Source organism: Nothoprocta perdicaria, unplaced genomic scaffold (genome assembly GCF_003342845.1).
Source record: "Nothoprocta perdicaria isolate Ctin4 unplaced genomic scaffold, notPer1 scaffold_537, whole genome shotgun sequence".
Lineage (NCBI taxonomy): Eukaryota > Metazoa > Chordata > Aves > Tinamiformes > Tinamidae > Nothoprocta > Nothoprocta perdicaria.
In genome coordinates, this window is record NW_020455796.1 from 12,146 (window position 1) to 39,230 (window position 27,085).

The following is a 27,085-nucleotide window of genomic DNA, read 5'->3' on the forward strand; positions in this document are numbered from 1 at the left end:
AAGCTTCAGTCCAGGAAAAGCTTAACAGGAAAGCGTTCATCCTTTTTTTTGTATGTGTGTGTGTTTTTTTTTTTTTTTTTTTAACTAATGTGATAATATATGCAGCTAATGTTGAATGGAAATTGAATTTTGTATGTAAATATTTATCTTGAAGTATGTGGAAAAGAGCCTGAGAATGAAGTATGAGGATTGGCAATGCAAGTTTGGGAATAAGATTGTCTTTAAAACAGCAATTTGGTCTTTTGGCAGCATATTTTGTGAACTTCTGTTCTTTTTTTCATCCTTTCTTAAGAAAATCAAGATTTTTTTTTTAAGGAGGGACAGTGAATAGAGCTGTTAGATCCAGCCCCCCCCCCCCCCCCTTTTTTTTTCCTTGCCATTATATTTTTTGGAAGCCTTTAGATAAGGTGTGAGTCCCAACGGATGTTGAAGGGTGTTGGAAAGGGGCTGTGTTGCCGGGCACAGAGCAGGAGCTGCCGCGCGCCCCGGTGCCGGCAGAGGCGCCCGTGTCGCCCGGTGCTTCCCCGCGGCCGGGTCACGAGCCCTGAGGTGCTGCTGGTGACGCCCACAGGCGCTGCCAGGTCTGCCTGCTCCATGGGGTGCAAAACGTGCAGCTTTAGGTGACAGGAACCTCGTCCTGGGACAAATGCGGAGCTGCGCCGCCTGGGAGCGAGGAGATGCTCCAGCAGGACAGGTGAGGTGATCCCTATTCCTGACTTCCTGGCAGCAGCGCGGGCAGCAGATCCACAACTGCTGTCATTCCCTATCCGGCTGCTACATCCATCTGGTGCCTTCCTGCCTGTGGGGATCCCAGAGGGGATCCAGGGCCTGCGGCACATGGGCTGAGAGGAGAGACTGGAATAACTTGGTTTGTCAGGTCTTGTGAAGAGAAGATTAAGAAACAGCCTAAAGCCCAGCTCTGCCCGAAGGGCGGTTACCAGGATGTCAGAGGGAGCCTTGGTGGCAGCAGTAGACAGTAATGAGGGGCCATGACCGCAGGCTGCAGCTTCAGAAGGGAAGCTGGGGAAAAAGCCATCCCTGGAGGGGACTGCTGTGCAGCAGTGGTGGGATCTGCCTTGTGGGGTACCCTGCTGAGCACTGCAAGCACTCTCACTGGGCACAGGAACCATCGGGGCTGGCAGGGTGCTGCAGAGGTGACACCCAAAGGCCGCTTCCCTCCTGTGGTCTGAGAGGTGAACACTGTCTTCAGAAGTCACATTTACTACTCTACAAAATTCTCACGCAGATCTTGAAAAATAGATCCTTTCGGTGACTGAGCACCTGGGAAGTTAAGAATAGTCTCTGTCACGTAACAGAGACTAGATATAGAAGTACTTAGTAAATGCTTAACTTACTGCTGTAAACAGATTAATAGAAGTTCTGTTTTGACAATACAGTCATGGAATTGATGCATATTTTGTAAAATCTTAAAGTCTTTTGAAGAATCAGTACATTGAAATACAAAATCTCTACTGGAAAAAAAAATGTTCTTCTGTGTGTGATGTTACCAGTTTGGTGATGTGATATGGTTGGTGCTCTGCATTTTAATCTGGGCTTGTCTATAACTGTCTAGCCTAAGCAGGCTTGTATACCACTTATGTGGAATACCAGACTTGTGCGCTCTAATTTTTAGACTTAAGTCCCTTCAGAGGTGTTATCAGAAGTCCTCTAACATGTAGAGACAAATGAAGCCTATCAAAGTGCAGCTTTTCTTATTTAATTCTTCCTCTTGAAAATGTGTTGAGTATAGGATTCTTTGTGTTATGTAAATCGTGTTAAAAAGCAATATTGAAATGCATCCTGTGTGATAATGTAAGTTTGCAGGTGACAAAGTTGTGTGGATGATTCTTGGTCTGACGTTTTTCAGACAGTTTAAGATCTCCAGGTGCTGTGCTTTTTGTTCTGACACTCTCCTCTGTGTAGGAGTGTTCTTCCAGGTTTCAGTCTCATGGAACCGTATCAGTCTCACTGTGGTTTGGAGCTTTCCTCTGTGAAATGCTCTTTTACCACTTGAGCTAGTTCAGTAGCTGACTGGAGCAGTGGATTTACTTTCTGAATCAGTCACTGGGTGGGAGATTTTATTTATTCTTAAAGCAGTAAGTCCTCCATTACATTCGCTGTCCTGAGGAAGAAACAGATGTGGCAGTGACTTCCCGGCTTGTGGAATGGCGTAATCTAACAGGCGTTTGCTAATTATCTGTTTATCATCTGTTTCAAATCTGGTAGGTTGTGGGACTGTGTGTTAGTCCTTAGAAGTGTTATTTTGGGATAACACTTTTGGGCTAGTTTAGGAAATTAATATTTGCCTTTATATACCGTATTAATTATTTTGTTATTGTTGAAGAAGATCCATGTTCTGTTTTATCGATGTGTTGTGTTTTTCTGAAATGTACATGTTTCTTTAAGAACATATTCAACAAAACAGCTTTTTTAGTAGGTTACTGTGCTAGAGAAATATATTGATGAGCTTATTCCTTGGCCATGAACCTGAAACATTGTGAACCTTCCTCTCTTTTCATTAACAGGTAATGCTTTGTCACAAGACATTACATGTTTGGCTGCAGACCGGATGTTGGTTTTTGCTTCATATGAGAATGTTCTCCATGCTCTTGCCAGGAACAAAGAGGTTTATATTATTTTGAACTTGTTTCTTGGTGTAATATGAAACAGATGGGTAGTGCTTGTTTTCTAGACAGTATTCTACATGCTTTAGTTTCTGTGGGTGTTTTATACATTACATTTTAAGGAAAAAAAAACAGAAAAAAAACAAAAACAACAAGAACCTGTCCTGCAGAAGGACCAGTAAAGATAGGAAAATGTAAGGACAAATAGTGTAATATCTGACTTGTGTTTTATGTATTAACCAAAGTAACCTGCAAACACTTTTTAATAGCGAAGAAAACATGTTTTTTTTTTTCTTTGAAAGATGCGTCATCTTTACATGTATTTTATTTAAAGTTATTTTTAAGGGCATTTTGGCAGCCATCAAGCAGAAGGCTAGCATGGTATGCTATCTGAATGACTATATTGCATGGTATGCTATCTGAATGACTATATTGAAAAAATGTCTATTTTGAAATTCTAGGTAGTTCATACCTATGAAGGTCACAAGGGAAAGATACACCTTCTCCTGCCTTTTGGTGACCATGTCCTCTCTGTGGATACTGATAATGTTCTTATTGTCTGGGATATACAATCAGAAGGTGAGACACCTGATTGTTACAAGTCTAATGTCTCTAAAATGTCATGTTGTAAAACACTGACTAATTTTAGAAGGGTTCCTTAGTATGCATGTTAGGGATTAGTTTACTCTAAAAGAAGTCAATAATGTTACTTAATAATTTGAATTTGTAATTTTGCAGTGATTTTCATGCATGAGTTCTGAAACTCATATAGAGACACACGAAAATCCAGATGGACCTGCCTGCTCCTACAGAAATTATGTATTAAAATTCCATTTCCTAGTAAAAAGTGTGTTACAGCAGCTTTGGCATTGCCCGTAAAATCCTCTACTTCTTTAACTGTTATTAGTCTGGGTAAGATTAAGTTCCTGTGAATAATCTTTGACGTATCTGCCCCTTCTCTATACCATTGAAAAGTGTCTTATGGAATCCTGTGTCACTGGCCTGACTTTTCTTTAGAATGCGTTCTCAGACTGTCATTCCCTGCATGCTGGCTCCATATGTGACTGCTAACTAGCTTTAGTGATTGGAAGTTGCTACTTCAGGTAAATGGTATGCAGATGAGGTGTTTTGCTCGGGCAGGAGCAGGAATCTTTAAGAAAGATAAATCACTACAGTTTTGACAGCATTGTTGTAATCGGTAGGTTTATAGGGGAAAAAATACACCTTCAGGCCAACAGACGTTATAATGCAAACACATTTGGCCTGTCCTGCTATGTGTTAGCTAATCCTTTCATGTAAGAAACCCCAGTAATGGGATTCATACAGAGTGAAGATCAGTTCTGCCTCTTGGCACTTGCCAAGGGATCACGAGCCTGCAGATTTGTGGATGTGGCCCAGACTAAAATTTTTTGTAACTTTTTTGCAGAGGAATATCTTCGACTGGATTTTGATAAGGCTGTTTTTGCAGTTTCTGCAATCCTCCATCCAAGCACCTATTTGAATAAAATTCTCCTTGGTAGTGAACAGGGGAGCTTGCAGCTGTGGAATATAAGATCCAAGTAAGGTTCTTAACTCAGATATACTTCATTTTCCAAGTAGTTTCGTATGCAACAGCTGGTATTTTTAAGTATGTTAGTTTTTGAATGTGGAATCTTTTACTGAGTCTTTTGGCAGTTGTTTTCACTTGGTCCGTCTCCAGAGCACAAGAATGCTGCTGCACCCTTAATGCTGGTCTCTTTCAAGTTGTGTGTTGTTTTTCCTCCCCTTGCAAAATGTCAGGGAATGTGCAGGATTTTTTTTTTTTTTATGTTATCTATTTTATTTCTTGGAATCACATAGCTTTTCCATGAAAATAATTAAAATAATACTAAGTGCATGTTCAGGCCTTCTGATTCTCTTTTCCAAGCTTGATTTTATAGTTGGTGCTGGTCCAAGGAAGTGGCAGCAGATAATGTAGAGGCAGGTAGTATCCAATACTCTGTTTGAGTTTGTTAAGAAGTGTATACGCATATGATTATCTCTGAGCATATCCCAGTAAAGCAAAGTCTATAAGGACTGTATTTCAGGCTTACTGTGATCTCCTGTTTTTTAACTCTTAAAAGTCAGAGGAGATTCACTGTTACTGTATATAAATATATATAATGTAAATATGTGTTGCTACAGATTGCGTAGTTGAGTGTATTATTCTCTTAACTGCTGAATACTTTCAGTGATATCACTGACTTTTTTTGTTCTATTTAATATATTGGGGATGCAGCACACATTGCATACATAGAAGAAACAAGAATGACCTAATGTAAAAAAGCACTGCCCAGATACAAGCACAGAAAAAGTAAATGTCTGTACTCATCCTACTCATGTTTCAATCTTGAATGCCTGCCACAGCGTCTAAGATGCAATGCTTCAGAGACATTAATCTTCCTTGGGCGGCTTAGATTTTCCCTTAAGAAGAATTTAGGACATTGTTACTGCTGTCTTACGTAATTTCTCCAGTGTCTTTTCTCTGCATGGTTTTGCAGATAGATATGGGCACAATCGGCCAAGAAAAAAAATAGTAAAACGTAAAACCCAAGAACGCAATAACAACAAACAAAAAAACAAAAACAAAAGAAAAAAGGCAGAATGGGAGGAAAAGATTGATAACCTGTGGCAAGAAAGGAGAGTTAGAGGAGAGAGTGGATTGTTATTGTCAGTCTTGTAAGAATAGAAACTTACATCTGTGGCTGATTGATTTTTTTTTTTTTTTTTAATTGCATCTATTCTTGAATTCCATTTTCTTATTTATACCCTTTGTAGGCATCTGAAGTACTGTGTGACTACTTTGTGACTATTCTTACATCACATTTTGGCTGTTAACATTTATCTTTTTGAAAGAAAGAAGAAGATTATACTTCAAAGACAATTAGTGTTTTTGTGCAGCGAAGTTACTCTGTCTGCAAATGAGGAACAACTTCTTATCAGAATATTAGAAGCTGAATCAACTAGTGTGGATTGTGAAAGTTCTGAAGAGGTCTGCTTAGAGGAGAAATGCATAGGCAGCAACTGTCTTGAAATGAGTTTTTCTGCCTGTTTACATTACATAGCTATGTAAACTTTTTTAATTTTAAACTATTAATGCATGATACTAACTTTTTTTTCCCTCTCCCCTTCCCCCCCAGTAAACTCTTATACTCATTTGAAGGATGGGGCTTAGGAGTCACGACTCTTCAACAAGTTAGTAATTTTTTTTTTTTTGTATCTTACAAAAAAATCTTTGTATCTTAGGCAACTGGTTGAGAATAGCAGGGAAAGTATTCTTCTTTAACGTTTTAGCCATAAAGTTTGTATTTTTTAAGTCATGCTAGTGACCCTCTCTCAATTTTTAGACTTAGAAAAGAGGTAGACTTGGGAGGCCTGAGGGTTTTCCTCTAGTCCTACCAGTTCTATAATAGTTCGCATCTTATCCGTATGCTGCTCATTATTTCCATTATCTCTATTCACTGAATGACAAAGATTTCACAGAAATGGTCTGTTTGCAAGGTGCAGATGTATGATGTGTTACATTTGTTAGACTGATTGTTTCTTGCTGTTTAAAATTATTTTTCCTTTGACATTTAGAAAACGTAGGTTTGCTGATATAAGAAGAGATTTTATAATTGTATTTACTGTATTTTTATTAATAGCAATAATAAACGAAAACTGACTGATAGCATCTTGAACATTGGTGATAGCTCAAGTTCATAACAGTCTACAGTTGTCCTTGATAAAACTTGTAAATGTGAATGTGTGAGACAGGAGTGTGTAATGTTCTTCCAGAAATACTGGTGAAGTGTTTTTCCCGAGCAGTTCAAGCTTCTGAAAAACACAGTGGTTTTATCCAGTGAAGAGTAAGTGCAGCATTCCATCTCTCTGTTTTTTTTGTCTAGATTTATCAAATGAGAAGTCAGGTAATGTAGAAGACTTGCAAGGAACCTAATTTGGTTATTCTGAACAAATTCTGTTCTACTTGTCTGTGGTCTTAGATATGTTGCCTTATAGCTGTGAACATTGCTAGTGGGGTTTTTTGTGTTTCACTTAAGTCACCACTTAATGTTTCTCACAGGCCCCAGCAGTGGATGTTGTTGCAGTAGGTCTTGTTTCTGGTCACATCATTGTGCATAATATTAAATTTGATGAAACTCTAATGAAGTTTCAGCAAGACTGGGGTCCCATCACAGCAATATCTTTTCGGACAGGTAAATCTTAGCTCTTTCAGTGAAAATTCTTATGTAATTGAAATACAGTAATGCTTTGATAAGAGCATTTCAAACGCAAAGTCTGGGGACAGTGTTAAGACTTTCAGATTTCAAAGGCTATAAATAATGTGAAAAAGTTACCAAAAAGTTAGAGAGTTTGTACATTTTTACCATACTGATTGTTTTTTAGCATTTTCTTGTGTGCGCACTCACAATGCACAGGAAGCATGAAGCCTAGTGCTTATTTTTCACATTGCAGTGAGATAGTATGTAGTGCACCGAGGACTCTTGCCACAGGACAGAGTATACTGTATACAAGTACCCAGGCTTACTTTTCAGTACTGTCTTCCCCGTTAAAACAAGTCAGAATATTGATATATTCTTGTTTCTTGGTATAGCTGGATTATTCCTGAATGGATGATGGATGTTACTGGGGCTTAATGAAAACAAATAAATACGCACATCCGCGCACACACACACATATACATATTATATATGTAGATAGAGAGTAAACGAAAACCATTGATCCCATGTATTCTACAGCATTGTGATCCTGAATCTCATCTCTCATTAGTTAGACTAATATTTTAACAGAATATAGATTCTCCCTCCAATGTGATTGTCTCTCTTGAGAGAGACAAAAATGATCAAAAAGGATCATTTTTTGAATTCATGTACTCATTTCAGGCTTTAAGTACTATTTGTTAAAACTAAAATGAGCTACTGACCAGTTTCTGTATTCGTGAAGCACTAGAGAAGAAGAAAGCCCTGAGCCTGTCTGTTTTAGGTGTCCATGGTGTATATAATTGTAAATTAGAAGCAGACCTTTTCTTACAGTTAAAATATTATTTGTCAGTTATGTAGTCAGTTTGTCAGTTATGTTTACCCATGATGTGATGTCTATCTTACCTGAGTGTTTGTAGTACAATTATGAAAGCTATTATGACATATTAATCTCCTTAATGTTAGATGAAATAGAACGAGTAGAACAAAATTTGAAAAGTCCATGAAATGTGAATTTTAATTGTTACTTAATTCAATAAATGTGATTAGTTTTAGAATGTTTCACAAGATATTGAGCTACAAACCTAACAGGATTAAAAATAGAGTTAGCTTCTGAAGTTGTGAAGTTATGTTATATTCTGAAACATGAAGACTTACAAGTTTTGGGGAAAATAAGCAGAAGAGAGATTTTTTTTAATGCTGTAGCAAATTCTTAGTCTTAGATTGCAGTTAGACATAGCTGGTATTATCTGATGTGAAGAACTGATTTTGTTGTCAGTGACCTTTATTTCTTTTCTGTTCAAAAGACTGRAATTTTTTGCTAAAACGTATCTTTAGAGTGAGTTTGAGATTTTTATTCTTCACATTTGTGACATAGATCACTTTCTTGCATCAGTTCTAATGTAAAGTAAATAAGGTTGTGATGAAAGTCAAGAAACAAGCTTTTTTATTTTGTGTGTAGATGGACACCCAGTAATGGCAGCTGGTAGCCCTGTTGGACACATTGCCCTTTGGGACCTAGAGGAGAAGAAGATAATTAGTCAGATGCGAAATGCCCACTCCACAGCAGTAGCTGGTATGTCGTTTGTCCCTGGGGAGCCACTCCTTATTACAAATGGTGCTGATAATGCTATACGGGTAAGTTGCTGCTGCCTGCTTTTTTATTTTTTTTTTTTTCTTTTTCGTTCAGTAGTCTAGATTGAAGCAGTCATTTTTTTCAAATGAAGACAAGCAAAAAGATTGCTGAAGATGCTGCTTCTCAGTCTCTATTGATTTGTAGTGAAGAGAGTTAAGGTCTGCTGCTGCCATGAGGACGTGGTAGCCTTGAAGAAGTAAATTCTGGATCCTGTCTTCTGGAACTGTAGTTTACAACCTAGTTCACTAACTCAAATCATTATCAACTTTATATGTTGTTAGTGTATAGGGCTATGAAGTATTATATCTGAGAAATACCACTTGTATTGTGGGTTCTCTGATGCCAGTAGCCTCAGGTAAAGGGGCAGAATGAATAGCTGGGGAAAATCAGGTGCTCTGGCACTTCTGAAGTTGCAGTGCTAAAAGCCTACATGTGGACTTTTTACTGGCTGCTAGTTTACTGTGCTACCGAGAGCTCTTATTATTGTCACCGTAGTGTTGAGGAGCTTCATTTTTCTTCATTTTCTGTGGACAGGTGTGGATTTTTGATGGGCCTGGTGGTACTGGTCGTCTGTTAAGGAGCCGAATGGGACATAGTGCACCTCCGATAAAAATCCGATACCATGGGCAAAATGGAGAGCAAATTCTTAGTGCGGGTATGAATTCTCATTCTTGTTCTTCAGTTTGATCTCCTGTTAGGACAGTAAAACATACAGAGGTCAGTGTTTTTGTTTTATTCATGTAATAGTTTACAGTACATGTATTACATGTAGTTTTCTTGTGAAACACAGCACATAATTAATATAGCTAGTGTCATTTGTTGTATCAAACTTCAAGCTTCAGAGTTGCCCTCTGTCCCTAAGAGAATGCACAACAGTTTAGGCCAGAAATTGGTTACAAACTGACAACCTTAGGAGTTGTTTTGCTGTGCCAACTCATTTCATCACTCATTTTGTTCTTTAAAGCAAGCAATAGAGAAATGGAAGTGTTTTAGGAGAACAATATAGGAGGGAGATGTGACTGTCATCTCTGTGGGGCGAAATAGTGGGAATGGGATATAGGTCATAGAAATGTTTTTTGTTTGGCAAGATTATGCATAAGGTAAAGCTGTTTGTTTGTTTTTTGCCCTTCTCTGATATTTCATCAGGTCAAGATGGAACATTACAGTCGTTTTCAACAGTGCATGAAAGATTCAATAAAAGTTTAGGACGTGGTAAGTATGTCGGTGAAAGTACAAATAGCTGTGACAGAAATTGAGGAAGTACTTATGTGGAAAGGTGCTAAAATTTTAGCCTTTTTTATTAAACTGTTATATGAAAGCTCTGCGCCTCAGTTGCTCAGCAAATGTAGTTGTTCTTGATGTGTGTAAAGTACACTCTGATATGCTTATTAAAACATCTAAGCAAATTAATTTCTCTTGCCTGAGAAGTTAGTTTACTTTGGGAGTAAACTAGAGTAACTAGAGAAACTAGTTACTCTAACTGATGTGTTAGTTTACTTTGGGAGAAGCTGAGTATAGTTTTATATTAAGGATATGTAAAGCAGTAGATGACATTTTATTTCATTTTACATACTTAACCTTGCCCCATTTGTCTTTTATTGAGTCAGCCGAATTGACACAACTAAGGCATTTTTCTTGACTTGAGTACCTAGAATTTAATCACAACGCTTAATTTAAAAAATATTCCAAGCACTGCCATGGTTATGGGACGTTTTCTTACATAGTTTGGAAAGACTGAACAGAATAACCCTTTTTTAGATATCTATGTATGTGGGAATGTGGAAATGCATGTATTTGAGTAGATTCAAAAAGCTGGGTGTAGTTTTACCGATTTTTTTACGTACTTTGAACATTGAATTTCAAATTCTTAAGTTTTTCATAATCAAAAATGGATATTCATATATTGCCTTACGTAGTCATGCCTGTAAGACCATCTCTTTATTTCTGATGGTGGCATCTCTGCTTCAGGATGTCAGTACCAGATCCTGGAAGAAAAGTGAGCTGCCTGACAGAAACTCTTTATTTATGCTCTTTACTCTTCAAACTCTTGGAAATAATAATAATATTGTTTTACTGTAGAGATTAATGTTTTCCATTAATGGATCATCTTGGACTTCAGATCTGTTACACGGATCTGCACAGATACACAAATGATTGTTAATTAAACTAAATTAGTAATCAATGTCCTTTTCTCTCTTTTTCATGGATTTGTCACATATTCTACTACAGAGGTATTTGGATAGTTCCCATAAAACAATGAATGTTTAGATAATGAAGATCACTGATTATATTTCAGCAATGAATATTCGCTCTGTATTAGCCAATGACTGTATGCCTTAGTGTGACAGATACAAATATTTTCTTATTTTTTATTTCTGTTTTAAAAAAAGACAATAAAAGACAAATCCATGACACAAAACAGTCCACTTGCTCTTTACATTGCTGATAATTTTCAAAAATTTGCATCACATCGTGGGGAAGCTGTAATTTATGTAATTTATGTAATTTATTTGGACTTTCTGTAAGTTTATTTTAATATGTTATTATAACTTGAAGCTTGTATTAAAAGCATCTGTAAAGAGACCATAAGAATTGGATAGCAAAAAGCTTACTTTTAATTTTAGTTAGTTAATGGGTCTGTTAGCTAGAATAATAGTTTCCAAATATATGTCAATTTCCAAAAAAATAAGGTAGGCCAAAGTTTTCTAATTTTTTTAGAAACTTTGTTTAGTGAATTGACCATTTTAAACAAATACTCTTTTTTTTTAAACTTTTTATTTTAAGGTTCAATTAACAAAAAGAAATCAAAAAGGAAAGGTCTAAAGAATGATACAATGGCACTTCCACCCATTACAGCCTTTGCATCAGGTAAGTAACCTTATGACAGAGCTCATCGTATTTTCATTGAAATAGGGTTGAAAGTCCCTACTGTACTGATGAGATGACTGGGGTTCTATGACCCTTCATGAGCTGTAGAATGTCAGTTTAAAATGATATTTTCCATAATAGATTCTTCTCTTACAAAGAAATTATAATATATGTAATATATATTTTACATTTCCAGTAAGAGCATTTTATTTCTAAAGCCTTTAAGTTTAGCCAGCTTTTGGCTGGAAAATCTACAGTATGGAAATGATAATATTCTATAATATGTATTGATCCAGGTTGGAGGCTCAGCAATATAAGATTGAAGATCTTGAGCTGCTTAGGAAAGTTAGTTATAGAGGATGACTAATTCCTGTATACTGTTCATTTAAATTTAAATATGTCTTTAAAACCACATTGACTCAAGTCAATAGATCTATCATCAGGTACCAAAAAAGTATTGTTTGTTTTCTTTTGGAATTCCATTTACAACTGCATGTGTGTTAGTGTTTGCCAGGTATGTGTGTGTTTTTCTTTTTTTTTTTTTTTTAAATGATAACTCTTGACTCTGTCCAGAATGAATCATTGATGTAAATTGTTTTGAGTAAAGTTGTCAAAAAGTGTTGCTACCTGTGATGTAAGAGAAGTTTATTGCACTTCAGAGTTACTGTTTCTAAAATGAATGTGTGTTGCTCTGCAGAAATAGCACATCAGAATGACTGGGACGGTATCATTGCCTGCCATCAAGGATATATAACATGTACAACGTGGAACTATCAGAAGTGTTCTATGGGAGCTCATAAACTGATGCCAGAAGAATTTAGCAATTACAAGCCTCTTGATATATATGCAACAGTAAGTTTGTTTTCTTGTCAGTGTTTCTTCAGAATTACAATGTATGCCATTTTAATTGGTGGTATTGAAGCAGAATTAAGATGCAGAAAGATCTTGCTAGAGATGTTTCATCTAGTTGTTTTGCAGTTTGTTTTTCAAGCTCAGAGTGACCCACTTAATTTTTGAAATGTGGAAGGTTTTAGGAAAAGTACTGAATGTGCATTTTTCTTAAAATATGCGGATGAACTGCAAGTTCTGTTCCATGATTCAGTTGCTTAGTATTCTGCGTTTATCTTTAATTCTTTTAATGGTGTCAAAATGTTTATGTGCCTCTGAAGGTAAACTCTCATGCTTGCTCATGTGAGCAAATTATTGCCTCTTTTTTTTTTTTTCAATAGAAAAAACATATTTTCAGATTGCCTGTTATTTGTCTTGCATGTGGCAGGAAGTTGCCTTTAAAATGTCTTGCAATCTAAGCACACAGCGAAGTCAAGCACTCTCTAAAAGAGATTTTAAATGATTACTGTAACTTATGAGCATGCAACACAAATAATTACTGTGCCATAGCTGTTGTGCTAAGTTAATATCTTTTTTCGGTGATAACTTCTTTTATCCTGTGCTTAGCACTTTGATAGATTCGTAAGTTCTGCTGCAAATATATGGAAATATATTCTATGTGCAAATTTATTTTCTTAACAAATATGTGAAAATATATTCTCTTAAACAGATTCTTTGGATTTTACCTTTTCAAAAACATCCAAACTGTTGTTTCTCTGTCTCTTAGAACTTCAGCTCTGTGTGAGCTTACAGTGTTACAGTGCCATTGGCAGTACTGGCCTATAAGGGGAGTGGTAGCAGGCATGTTTAGCTTTTATCTTAGGGATTGATTTTGCAGAATTCATTTAAGTTAATGTATTTGTGCTTTTTGGTATGACTTATTACAGGAAATAAATGACATTAGTCCAGAATTTCATTATTTATGCTTGTGAGCTTATGTTGTCCCATTTATTGCTTGTTGCCAGTTTGCATGTTTCTTTGGGTTTTTTTATTTGTTTGTTTTTTGCTTGTTTTCGGAATGGTAAGCTGCTTATTTTGTGTTTCTTTCCTTTAAGAAATTAAATTGAAAAATTGTATTCCTTAGATACATGGTTTACATTTTAGCCTGTTTCCTAATGAGGAACATACTTTAAGACTTTTTTCTTGTTTGTCTTTTTCTCCTCTGAAGGCAGTTGATATTACCACATGTGGAAACTTTGCTGTAATTGGAATGTCAACAGGGCAGGTAGATGTGTATAATATGCAGTCTGGCCTTCACAGAGGATGTTATGGCAAAGAAAGAGGTAAGAATATCACCTTTTATGAGAGCAGCAACCAAATAGCATTTCAGTAATCTAGTTATTTGCAACTGGGTAATTTAATAATAGCATATGCAAAAAGAGTTCTTAAGTATGAGTGCTGATGTTCATGCTTTCTCTCAGTAAAAATAAATATATATACATATATATAACAAAAATATGTCATGTATCCCCATATGCTATATTTGTTGCTGCTTTGTAATTCTTGGATGGTGTGTGCTTGCAAGCAACTTGCTTTGTGGATTTGGTTTCTCTGCTGATAAATTAACTGTGCTTGAATATTACAAGTTTATCAGATGATTTTTGGATTTTTGTCATATTCTTGCTGCTTTTATAGTATACCATACTTACAGAATAGTGTGTTTGAATTCTAAAATGCAGCTTCTCTTATGTTTAGCACATGAAGGGGCCGTTAGAGGGGTAGCAGTGGATGGATTAAACCAGTTGACGATCACGGCTGGAAAAGAAGGATTAGTTAAATTTTGGAAATTCAAAACTAAAGACCTAGTTCATTCCACTGATCTTTCTTCTTCTCCAAGTGCAATTCTACTTCATAGAGATAGGTAAGAAACTAAAGCTTTCATATGTGTTTTGTTTAGCTGTAATCGTTCAAGCCTGGGATAGCAACCAAAGATACTAACATGGTCTAGATTTCTGATGCTTTAAAGTACAGCTGTCTGTTAGGTTGATAAAATTTCTTTTAAAAGTAGTAGACATTTGCACTTGCATTCTGTTTCTCTGAGATTGTCTCAGGATAAAAATATTTTTGAGCAAGGTTAGGATATTTGCCTTTGAGTGCTTGTTATCAAATGTGCTGTTGGTTTTTGGCAGTGGTATTCTGGGAGTTGCCTCTGATGACTTCAGTATCAGTGTTTTGGATATAGAAACCAGGAAGATTGTGAGGAGATTCTCAGGACACCATGGACAAATTAACGACATGGTAATTGTTAACTTATTTTCCACAATAGAAAGTGATGTGTACAAATACCTAATTATTTTTGAAGAAGATAAATTGGTGTAGATACACTAATTCATTAAGTCTTGTGTTCTGCTATGAACAATAGAAGTCATATGTCAGCTCCATTGCAGCTGTGATCATATTAGTTTGCAACTTAAAATGTATGGTATTAAAAAAGATAATACTTTTATCATGACTTGGGATTTTATTATGATTTTACAACAAACTATGATTTTAGGTTTAACAGAAAAACCTAAGTATTAGGAAAACTTAAAGTCACACTGAGGTATAAAGCTCTGCAGCAGTCTTAAAACTGTTTATATAGACAGAACATGTCAGTTAAATACAAGATGTAAGCAGTTCTAAAGTTGTGTAACTTTGTAGCTTGTAATTCTGTTACATCTTGTGAAATAGCACTTTGGGGTGGTCATTGAAGTACTCTGTATTTACTAAATACTCTGATTTATAGTTTCTGACTTGAATCTAAGTACTAGGAAATGAATATTTTGGAGTTCTTGTTTTTCAAGTTTGTGCTCCATGGCTTTAATCATAAATGTATACACAAGACCCCAAGTGTGGTCCCTAGAACCATATGTAACCTTTGTCAGAATATGCAGACTTACTCTGGAATAGCTTGTATTTTTGACTTTTTTTTTTATCTCTCTTAGTAAGATAAGGTTAGACTTCTTTTTATGGCCATTCATTTTATCCCAGTCTTAGACAGCAATTTATTTTTGGACCATGTAACTCAGACTTATTGTAGTGACTTACCAGTCTTGACTTAAATTGAGTGTTTTTTTTAATAGACATTCAGTCCTGATGGTCGTTGGCTAATAACTTCATCAATGGATTGTACCATAAAGACTTGGGACCTTCCTTCTGGATGGTGAGTCAGTTTTAAAAGCTATAGCACAGACTTAGTTTAATTCCCATTTTATTTGTTAAGTGGTAAAAAGCCTCTGGCTTTATCATCTGTCATGGAATTATACTGTATGAAATTTGAAGTCACATGTACCCAGTGTTGTGTGATGAACAACATGAGCTTTTTACTGAAAATACAAAATCTCAGAAAAGTGGTGTCCTGCCAATTTGATGATAAATTAGGGAGTAAAATTGTCAGTTCATTCTTAAGTGAGAAGCAGCACTGTAGTATAAGTGGCAAGAGGTCACTGAAAATAAATGTTTTGTGATATGCTGAAGTCTTACTGTTTTGTGAATAGAAAAATAGAAATCATCTCAACTCCTTTTGTATTAGGAAGATGGTAGACTTTTAGGTCAGTTATATTTTTAATTTGTGCTTGTTTATAGCTGCCAAAGATGATGCTTTCTAGCATGTTAATTTTACATACTATGACAGTTTTCATTTTACTACAGAATGTGTGCTGTATCTCAACTAGCAGTTGACCTATATTGGCATGAGGCATGACTAGTCTGAAAAGGGATAGGATGAGAGGATAGGATAGAATGATCAGATGAGAGGAGACTGTCAACAGGACTGTATGAATGGGGGGAGAGTTCACATGCCAAAAGGTCTTCTCAATATTTAACACATTTTTCAGTTTCATTTGTTTCTCTCTTTCCTTTATTTTGTTGTTTGAACAACATAATCCTTATGTTAAAGCAATTTCTGTAATGTGTATCCAACAATATTATCAAACTCCTACGAGCAGAAATATAAGAATTCACTTTTTAAAGCAAGTGGAATTTTTGAGGGGACTGAAATAACAAGATCGAGTGAAGATAAATAGTACACAGCTGTTAAGAAAAAAGGTTTATATAGTGTATTTAGCGTTATTAAAAGAAGCCAAGTAGAAGTCAAGTTTGTCCAAGAAACACTTGTGTTCATTTTCTAAGGAAGATGGGAACTCTAGGAAGTTAGCTCTAAAATAATGTTAAAAATCATTGTATTTATTCTTTCCTTCCCATTTTGACTTGTGTTTTAGTGTTGCTTAAGTCAGAAAAGAAATTGGGTATTGGATGTAATGTTATAGTTCATATGTATTAGACATAATTTTTATGACAGGGTATTCATACCAGGATGCATGGTACAAATATACGTAGTTGTATATTTGACTTACAAATATGGCTTGCCTCTGAGTTTCTATATTTCCTTAAGTATGTCTTCTAAATGCTGAAAATGTATTCTTGAAAAAATGTCTTCTGTATTCACACAAATGCATACTAGTATATTTGCAGCAAGAGAAAAGTGAAATTCTTGTTTTTTAAGGAGAAATTACATAAATGCTCTTGAAATTATATTATAAAAATTTGTTTAGCACCCACGAAAAAAAGGAAAAGATGTAGATAAAGTTGGTGGCCAACGTAAATTCTCTTTCCTGCTTTATTTGTGCATATTATATTTGTGCAACCTGCAGTTGCACAGTAATGACTTTCGCCTTCCAGCCGCACACCTATTCTGCGTGTGAGATGACCATTACTAACAAGAGGAAAAAGTAATTGGTTCAGTCTGTAAGCTTATCTCCTTAGTGACCCTTTTGACTTTAACAGTTAGAACATTTTTTTCTCTTTTTCATTAGTACCTAAATGGTAGTACTCAGTTTGGTAACACACAGTGAAAATAATACTGGAATATGTGGGAATGTAGCATTGCCAGTCCACAGATTAACTGATGCAGAGTAGTTCAGATATTCTGAATTTCCTCTGATGCTGACCGTGTGTGATTGACGAGTTGAAGAATAGAAGTAAGGTTTTTTTGAAGTCCCATCATCTGCCATGACAACTGCTATCTTTTACAGCTTTGGATGATCAGTTGTTATGAAAAAGGAATGGAAGGATGGTGAAGTTGAGGGAAGTTAAAAGAGAGTGCTCTGATATCTGTCTCTCTAAAACCTTTCAGTTTATGCTTTGAATGGACATCTTGAGACAGAGTTAAAAAGGAAACCTGATGCCATTCCCATAGCCTGGTAGTGAAAGCATACTTTCTGGTCCAGCAGCCTCTTATTTTATCCTTTCCGTGGTCCTATTTTTTAAGGAAGTGTAAAGATGAATGACTTCAGGCAGGGTTCATTTAAGAATTACTGCACATTTTTGCATGAGAATCATGGGCATATGTCTCATTGTCCTTCTATGATTTATTATTATTATTTTTTAAAATCTGTAATTCTAACCATGGTTTAAGATGAGTAAATAGGAGAAGTTGATTTATTTCAATTTTTTATGTTGCATTTGTTTTTCATGATTGCTTTATTGAACAATAGTTCTCACTTTATCAATAAGATAAGAAGACAGATTTACAAAAAACATCAACAAAAAAAAAAAAGCAAAAAAAAGCAGTCCTCATGGTAAATTTTTAGGTAGCATACCCTATATTAATACATGTTTAGGCGTTTATTTATTTTATATTGGAAGTGGTGAATTATGTAGTTCTTTCTTACCTTGTAACTTGTAATTTGTACCTGACAGCTTATATAAGGAATTCTAAAAATCTATTTACTGCACAAAAATGGAACTTTTAACTTCATTTGTCATGTCTTTGCAAGATTGATGAATGCCATTAAAATGAATATGTTTTAGCTGCTTTATGAAAGTAACATTCTTTTCTGTATTGTGAACAGAGTATGTTGTTATTGCTCTGTCCTCCATTATTGTAACACCAACTGCAGTTAGCCCTTCTCACTTTACTTTTGATTTTTGTCTGTAGACAAAACCAAAGCATTCATACTTTGCATTTTTTTTTCCTGTTTCTGTTAATGACCTGGTCATCTAAGTCAAATAACTTGAAGATTGGAAGTAACCGAAATGTATGTGTATCTTAGCAAGTAGCATGCAGTGCTAAGAATTGTGACTTAGAAGGAGGTTTCCTTGGTATGCATCACCCAGGATTTCCAAAAAAGACTGGAACTCAAAAGTGATTTATTCTTATACAATAGCTATAGACTTCAATATATTTTATATGCTTTTTATGTCATAATTTATCCTTTTTTTTTCAGTAGTAAAAGGAGTGATCAGGGAATGGTGTATCGTGCTGGAGATGCCAGCTTGATGTGCGCCAAGACAAACTGCTGCAGATAATCAGATTTTGTAGGGTACATTCTGTTTTGCCCTTTAGGAGCATGCTTAGCCCTGAATGCATATGAAGTATCATGAGAGAGCTGAAAAATAATGGTAGAGAATGAACAGATGAGGTCAGAACAGCTTGGGACCTCATAGAGATGTAAGACTTATTGCCACTGAAGAGGTTAGTGCTGGGCTCGAAGAACTAAATACGGACAGACAGATCATTGTATTTTCCCCAGAACGTCCATGTCTAAAGAGCCATCCTGAATGTACCAGCTCTAGCTGATTTTAGAGAGTTCTAGAGAGGTTAGTGGGTGAATGATTGTCTAGTGCTATTCATTTGTTAAGTTTATATATATATAGTATTTGAACACCTCAGAGTTTTGGTTGCATTCAGTCACGGTTATGCCATAGTTTCTGTGTTGTGTTTTCTCTCCCTAGCCTCATAGATTGCTTTTTGGTGAACTCTGCAGCTGTGAGCATTACTATGTCGCCTACTGGAGATTTTCTAGCTTCATCACATGTGGATGAGCTTGGAATTTATTTGTGGTGAGTATACGTTTTTTTCTGTAGAGAATTTATGAGGTGAAGAGCAATACCTGTAAGCAACTCAATGCCAAATAAAGAATCATGTTGTAGAGTATCACTCTCTGAAGTTTCACCTCTGAGATTTCTTCTCTGTTTCTAAGCAAGACTGAGGTACTCTCTGCTGCTGAGATCTGTAAACTTTGAAATCTCTTTTTCTTATAACTAACTTTGAACCTTTTTTTTTCCTAAATGCTTCTCTCTGAAGAATTCCTGTTATATCATTGCTGATATTTTTTGTTTGACTGTACTAACAAAAATTCAGAATCATTGTCACTAACAGTTTCAGTTTTTGAGAGCTCTTTGTTTTGTCCTTTTGTCCTTTTGTAACAGAATGATATCTAAGACTTTTGAGTATAATTTGGAAACTGCACATGATCAGCATAGATGCAAAAGAAATGCTTTTTAATTCAGTCTACTGGTATGACTTTGAGGCAGATGACTGGTTAGGTTTAGGATGGAAGTAACGTAGATAATATGATTTAATTTCTTGATTTTGTTCCTTGTATATAGATTTTTCAGTTTATGGTTATTGGCAGTGGTTTAACTTTTGGTATGTTCAGTTGTTAAACCCCTCTATGTTTAAGTAAAATGTGCTTCCATGTCTGTAAGACAGATAGTTTTATCTAGCTCTGGATAATATTGATAAATAGTCATTTGGCAATGTGATTTGTGTGCATTTTTTTTACAGAGAACTTCTTTGTGGTTCCAACCTGCAAAGAAGTTTTCCAGGAGTACTCCTCTGAAATGCTGTGAAAGCAGAATAAATCATTTATATTTGCATAATGCGTTGTATATATTGAGTATATAGCAAACTTTTGTGGTAGGTAGTTTTGCCATTTCCAATAAGTAATAAATCTTACTTCATAGTGGCATAAGTATTACATTTTGACAGTAATACTTGAGCATAATTTCCATGTTTTTAGACTTTTAGAAAACATATCATCACATTTCATTTCTTGTCTACCTTGCAAATTAGGAAATCTAATTTTGAATAGAACTTGGCAATTTGTCATAGTGTAGTAGTATCAGACTGCAGTAAAATCATTTTCTCCCATTTATTTGAAAATTGCTTTTAAAATGTCCATCTTATTTTTCAGGTCAAACCGTTCTCTGTATTCGCTTGTCTCTTTACGGCCCCTTCCAGCAGACTACGAACCTTCTACAGTAATGCTTCCTGGAACTAGACCTGTGCAAGGTAATCCTCAGAATAAGAGTATTTTTGTAGAAATAGAATTTCAGTACAAAAGCTTACACACTGCTTTCTCAGTGAAAACTCATTGGGAGAATTGTTTTTATTCCTCTTTCTCCCAACTTTTTTTCCTGCATGTATTCCGTAGGAGTTTTGGTAGTGGGCATTGGCATTGTGACAATAGAACTGGGTTCAACCTGCCTTGCTTGTATTCTTGTTGGATTCCCCACAGGGAAAAAAACATCTAAATTGCATGTCTGAGACAATATAGAGAAATAATTGTGCTTTTGAAAGCCTCTAGAGGGAGATCTTGTCTGCTCAAGTCTAGCAGTTCTAAGATAAGTGTGTAGCCAAGAAATTAATTAGCCATGACTGCTTTATTAAACATATATTTAATTCAGATCCCTAAAATAGGGAGAGAGGATATCATCCCAAAACTTTGAATGGTCTAATCCTGTAAGCAGTGCCTGGTTCTGGCCAAACATGTGAATTCACTTCTTGTCTTTAGCAAATGTAAGGCTTCTGTCTGGCTGCTCTGAGCTTTTAGTTTTGTAAGTTTCTTTGTGGCTTTAGGCTTTTCTGTGACATTCATGGTTTCAGCCATGTGTAAACTAATGAATTTTGCAGATAGGGAGAAGTGAAAGAGATCAAGACCACATAGAATTGTATATCAAATTTAAGGGCAGAACCCAGATTTTTATGGTGTAACACTGTGCTATAATATTATGATTTTCATCATTTTTATGTGCAGTTTCAGTCACAGCTATGGACAGATTATGAATGCTGTGCATATGTAAGTGCCTAGAATCTCCAAATTTGTAACTCAGAACTAAGGTCACTGCATACATATTTTAAAATAATTAGTTAACATTTTTTTTTGAGTTTTAAAATTCTTCCTGTTGGACTCTACTATCTTGGTGATATAATTTATTTAAGATTTTGTAGCTTGTCCACTGTACGTTTTGCTAACACCAATTTATATAGATGCTGTAATACGCATTTTTCAAAAATCACAGAAGAAACACTCCTGTTTGATTAAAAATAAAAAGAATGTGAAATGCATATGTTAACAACAATACCTGTTTTTTAGAAGATGAAGAAGAAGCAGGAGATGAAGAAACATTTGATAAAATGGTAGAATATGATTCACCTGAGCAGTTGGGGGAGCAGCTGGTAACCCTATCCTTATTACCTGAATCACGGTGGAAAAATCTTCTCAATCTTGATATCATCAAGGTAATAATATAGGCATGATATCGCTTACCTAGTGTAGTGTTTGGGTTGTGCATGTATGTGTGTGGGTTCTTTTTTCCCCAAAGTAAGTTAAATAAAGGTTATTTCTCTTACAGTGTAAAACAGATGTCCTAAGTATTTCTATGATGCTCAAAAATGCTTGAGAAGGAAGGATTGTTTAATATTTTTGCATATTATTTTACAAGACTTAAATAGCTATCTGAAGGAAGGTATTTCAGTGTCAATGTAACTTAATAGATCCTGTGAGGGTGTTCTTGCTGTGCTTCCAACCACTGCTTGTGGTTGTGCTTCCAAACCACTGTCAGGCATTCCCATAACTGGGAGAAGAGGATGGGAAAATAAAACCAAGGAGTACAGCCAGATATATTTACTTTGGCTGTATGAGCTGCGTTTTTCTATTCAAGACTACCCCACCTTTCTTCTGATGTTTAGGATTCTGCAGTAGAAGACATTCTTTTCACAGCTTGCAGGGTTAGGATGGGGAGTTGCTCAACTAAATATCTTCATATTAAGTGGTAAAATGTTTTAACTTTTCAGTCAGTCCTTATGCTTTTCACAAAACAAATTTTAAAAGGAGTTCTCATAGCAGAAGTAAAAATCCCATTTTTCTTACTCTAGCAATGACTTCTGATTCATATTTCTAATAAACAGAAAAAGAATAAGCCAAGAGAGCCACCGAAAGTTCCCAAATCTGCTCCTTTCTTCATCCCAACCGTTCCTGGCCTTATACCACGATATGCAACTCCAGAACAAGAAAGTGATACTCAGGTAAAAACAAGACTGTGTATAATAGAGAGTGCCTTCTGTATTATTCTAAGATAATCTTAGATACGCTCTTTAATCTTCTGATATGCTCCCAATTTTGACACTTGATTTCTTCAAATCGCTTGTTCTGTCAGTAGGAAAATAATCTGATACATAAAAATATGTTGCATATTCATGTATGTTCTCTTACATTTTCACAATCTAGTCAAAAGTAGTAAACCTGGGAGTTCTGGCACAGAAATCTGATTTCTGCATTCGTCTTGAAGAAGCCCTGAGCACTAATGAGTGTAAGTTAACAACTTATTTCACTGAAAATGTACAAGCTTACTAGTACAGTGATAAGTAATTGGTTTTTAAAGGCAGAGTTGAGGTAAAAAATTGCACAGTACAGTAGCAAAAGCAAAGAAAACGACTTTTATGTATAGAGCTGAATAACGTGTGTATATCCAAACCAGATCAAAGACCAGTAGTTGCCCAGCTAGGCAGCAGTGTGAAGCCTACCTCAAACAGAAAAACATGTAGAGAAAGCAGGTAACATTGCTGAGGTAGTTAGACCTTTTTGAGGTTATGATGATATTGTCTGGGAAAGAGGCTGTGAATAATTTGTACAGTCAGGAAGACAGAGAAACATCTGATATGGCGTAATTCAGTAGTCTAGTGAAACATGAAAAAGGTAATGTTACTAAAAAGTTCTGCTTCAATGGCTGTTTCTCTAGAGTTTCAGGAAAACTTATTTTTTGACTGTAATTGCTTTACAATTTTAAAAAGAATTGATTATAATTACAGAGTGCGGGATTTATTGAAATATGGATTTCGGTCTCTTGACTGCTCATGGAAATGAATATACCTGCTATTAATATTATTAGAATTAATATTTTATACCTATATGTATTTAAAAATCAGTGGCTGTCCAACTGGGGAGCAGCTACCCCAGCCACCATGCATTGTGCTTCCCAGGGCTGCCGTAAGGGCTGCCCTGCTGCAAGGCTGATGTGCTCCAGGGTCTGGGCTCTGGTGCGAGGCCCAAGAACATTGGTCCAGACCCACAAAGCTGCTGGTGGGCAATGCAGCTCTGAGCTGCCCAGTTTACAAACACCTCTTCAAAGGCCACTAGATATAGATGGATGATGTACTCAAAGTCGTCCTCGTGCACCATTGGGATGGAAGCACAGTTTGCATCTAGGAGCAGCACAATGGGACGCAGGTTGTGCTGGAGACATTTTCCGTGTTTTATGTGCATCAATTACACAGTGTGCTGCTTATTTTTTTAATATCCTATGGTATAGATATTTAAAAAAAGAATATTATCAGTACTGTTAGTGTTTCAGTTGCACTAATGATTTTTTCAGCAATCATATATTCAGAGGTAGGATCAAATGTACCACCTAAGGAATGTTAGCCAATGGCCAATACTGCTACTGTTTCTTCTTAACAACCCCAGAACCTGAAGTGCTAATCAGAAGACAGATTTTAAATAGAATTGTAACAAACAGCTGTGTTTGAGACCATGTACATTTTTATTTCTCTGTTTATAAAGTAGATGAATAAAATTCTCAAAGTTCATGTAGGATTGGAGAAACGCTGAACAGGAATGTTTACAAAGCAAAAGGAGGAGTTATTTGCAAATTGTAAACTGTATCTATTTCTACAAGGAAAATATTTTTTTTTCCTCAGGAAAGACTAGAGAAATTTATTTAATAATGCCAATGATTGCATTAGAAGGACCAGATTATTCTTAAACACAGCTTGATCTTAAGAGCATTAAGCTTGAAAAGGTTCTCAGCAAAAGTACCATGTAGTTTTTCTATTCTAATAACAATAACATCTTGAAGTCCAAGTGAATCTGTGTTTTTCTTTTTGCTGAGGAGCAGCACAACATGACTGTGTTATGTGGTTAACTAGAAATTTTGTATGGCTTAAAACACAGAATTAAAAAATGAAAGGAATACAGATTTGAAGATGTTGGTTGTGTTCTTTTTGAGCAAACATCAATAGAATACATCTGTCTTCTTAGAGATACACTTGTAGTATGGGATGAGGAAATGAAGTAAAAGCAGGATGGGGTAAAAAATTGGGGTAAAAATAAGAAAGTAGGTAAACAGTATGAGTTTGAGACATATTGTTACCAAATAACTGCTGAAGAATCCTTTGAATGAAGAGTTTCTGAAGTGCTTTTCTGCAAACATTACCAGTTGTCTGTCCTTCAATACTTTAACATAGATGCAGCTCCACTTAACTTACTGAAAGACCTGGGACCGTCCAGCATTGAGATAGAGCTAAGGAGCTTGGCCCCGGAAGGCGGCGGCTCCATGGAGGTGATGCTGAGTTTCTTGAGGATGATCGGGATGATGCTGGACAAGAAGTACAACTTCGAACTTGCTCAAGCATACCTTGCACTGTTTTTAAAGGTAATGTTTTTCTATTAAAACTTGGTGTCAGTCACAAAATGATTGTTGTCCAGTAACAGGATATAAATTCCCTGTGCTAATTTTCCACTTCAAAGAATCATCTTAAATGTCTTTTTAGTCAGAATCGTTCCAAAAAAAAAAAAATTAGTATTGGTTAATAATGATGATATGATTTTTTTTTATAATGTACCTAGAATTCTGATATACTGTACTGCATGAAACTGTCGGAGAAGATAACTACAGCGCAATAGCAAAAGTGGCGATAAGCATTGAGACACGTGCAGTAATGTCTGCTTATTGTACACTTCTTAATAGTGCTACTGCAGGAATGATTTTGAAAGTATAGGAAGCATAATGGCAAACAAATATGACTATTATTTTCCTTTTTGCTCTCTTCAAGTTAGGCAGAGGCCCTGGGTCTGTGCCCATAGAGCAAGTAGTGCAGAGCAATAGGAGTAAATTTTCAAGTGAAACATTAGGACTGTGAGGTCCTGATGCCTACAGTGATTTTTTATTTTATTTTATTTTATTTTTTTTTTTGGTATAGATTTTCTGTAGTCCATTAGTAGCTGAAGCCTTAGGTGTCAGGGTTCATTTTCTGGATTAGTTGCATACTGAGAAATGCACTACTGCTCTGAAATCAAGTACTAATATAAGCTTGCCTGGAATACCTGAGCACAGACATCTTTTGTTGTAGCAAAACTCCTAGATTTGAGTTGTAGCAAAGGAAATAACTTGTTGATCTATTAAGCAGTGAAATGTATTGCTTTTATTAAGAGTTTCCTTTTCATTATACTTTGTTGCAAGATTTCTGTTTATTCTATGAAGGCATCCTCTCCCTGTATCAGTTTAGAGTGTGCTGGCATCATCCTCCTTGCGTTATGCAGCACAAGTTATCGAAAAAATGAATTGCAGTGGCCTTGGGGCATCTGTTTAGCCTTTCTAGTCTGAAGAGGAAAAAGTGGAAAGTTGCTCTCTAGAAAAGTGTGTAATTAGGATAGATTTAGTAGCAAAAGTGTAACTAGTGAAGCAGTAATGTATTAAAGATAGTTTCTTTCATTATCCTATGTAGACTATGTAGTAAAATGGTTTAAAAAGTCTTCCAATAAATTGAAGGCAGCATTAAATGGAGGGAATCAATTGCAAGAAAATAGTTTTGTCTTTTTTGAGAGGGTATTAGTCAAAGCAAACTTGTGGAAATAAATGAGGAAGTTGATACTGTAAATTTTGGTCATCCAAGTTTATTCAGAAACTTCCTATTTTCATCTGAATTTATTTCACTTACTCCTCCTTTTTATTTTCAGTTGCATCTTAAGATCCTCTCATCAGAGCCAAAGCTGCTAGAAGAAATATCCAGATTGTCAACACAGCTTGAGGAAACTTGGATTCATTTACAGACTCTTTTCAATCAGAGTCTGTGTGTGTTAAAATATGTGAAAAGTGCATTGCTGTAGAATACACTTTCCAAGATTTGCATTGCATGGAAGTCCCCTTGGATTAATAGTACAACTTATTGGCAAATATAGTGGATTCCAAGAATAATACTTGGAGTTTGGATACTGTATTTTACAGTATAGAGCAAAGTATTTTAGACGGTGCATAACAATACTTAAATTCATTTTGGTATCAGAGAAAATATGTGCAAAATAATGTGCATATTAAAATATTTTGTTATTAATGAACAAACAATTGAAAGACCATATGTAATGCAGCCTACTATCTTATACTTTCAGGACCAAAAATGTGTATCAGAACAAAGAAGTGAACAAAGTCGAGTAAGAATATGTTTTCTGTGAGGAGACAGAAACATTTGCTTAATAAATGAATGTTGTTGGCTTAAAACACACAAAATGACTGAGTTATTAACAAACTATTAATATCAACTTAAAGCAAGTGATATGAAAATTGTATTCCTGTGACATCAGAGGCCCTTCCATATATACTGTTTATTAAAGTTAGTTTTCTTCTGTCTTTGGCAAACTCTATTTACTATTTTGCCCTTATTTCTAAAAGAAAGGATTTCTAGCTGCATTGCACATCATGAAATTATTTTTTTTCAACCAGGTTTTATTACTTTAATTTTGAAGATTTTATTTCCAAAGAAAATTTGTGTTTTGTTTTTTTATAAAGAAAAAAAATAAGAATAAACTTTTTAAACTACTGGAAATTTATGTGAGTGGAATATTATTTTTATGAATTGGTATTTATATTTGAAATAATAGGGCTTGGGAGAAGTTGGGAGCTCATGAAAGGAGTTACCTTAGAATTTCAGTTTTTCTGGTTAAGAATACTGCTTTACAGAAGAAAAATGCATTAAATGAGGTGCAGTTCGTATTTCTTATGCATCAGCTAGAGACACTGATTGACAGGGTAAC

General features: G+C 35.5%; 1 protein-coding gene across 2 annotated transcripts; it reads left to right on the top strand.

The window, feature by feature from the left end:
* The first annotated feature begins 2,531 nt into the window (after positions 1 to 2,531).
* On the top strand, positions 2,532 to 26,684 carry WDR36 (WD repeat domain 36). 2 transcript variants are annotated; one of them, XM_026048359.1, is made up of 21 exons: positions 2,532 to 2,626; positions 3,086 to 3,203; positions 4,051 to 4,183; positions 5,783 to 5,837; positions 6,706 to 6,838; positions 8,304 to 8,479; positions 9,012 to 9,132; positions 9,624 to 9,689; positions 11,262 to 11,345; positions 12,043 to 12,197; positions 13,402 to 13,516; positions 13,929 to 14,094; positions 14,363 to 14,471; positions 15,296 to 15,375; positions 18,948 to 19,055; positions 20,192 to 20,289; positions 21,374 to 21,519; positions 22,189 to 22,305; positions 22,508 to 22,589; positions 24,523 to 24,710; positions 26,015 to 26,684. In XM_026048359.1, exons 1-21 carry the CDS (start codon positions 2,570 to 2,572, stop codon positions 26,162 to 26,164), a joined length of 2,457 nt encoding a protein of 818 aa, XP_025904144.1. In that variant the 5' UTR covers positions 2,532 to 2,569; the 3' UTR covers positions 26,165 to 26,684. The 2 variants fall into 2 exon arrangements, with proteins under 2 accessions (XP_025904144.1, XP_025904145.1); XM_026048360.1 differs by having other exon boundaries at positions 21,377 to 21,519.
* Positions 26,685 to 27,085: the final 401 nt, after the last annotated feature.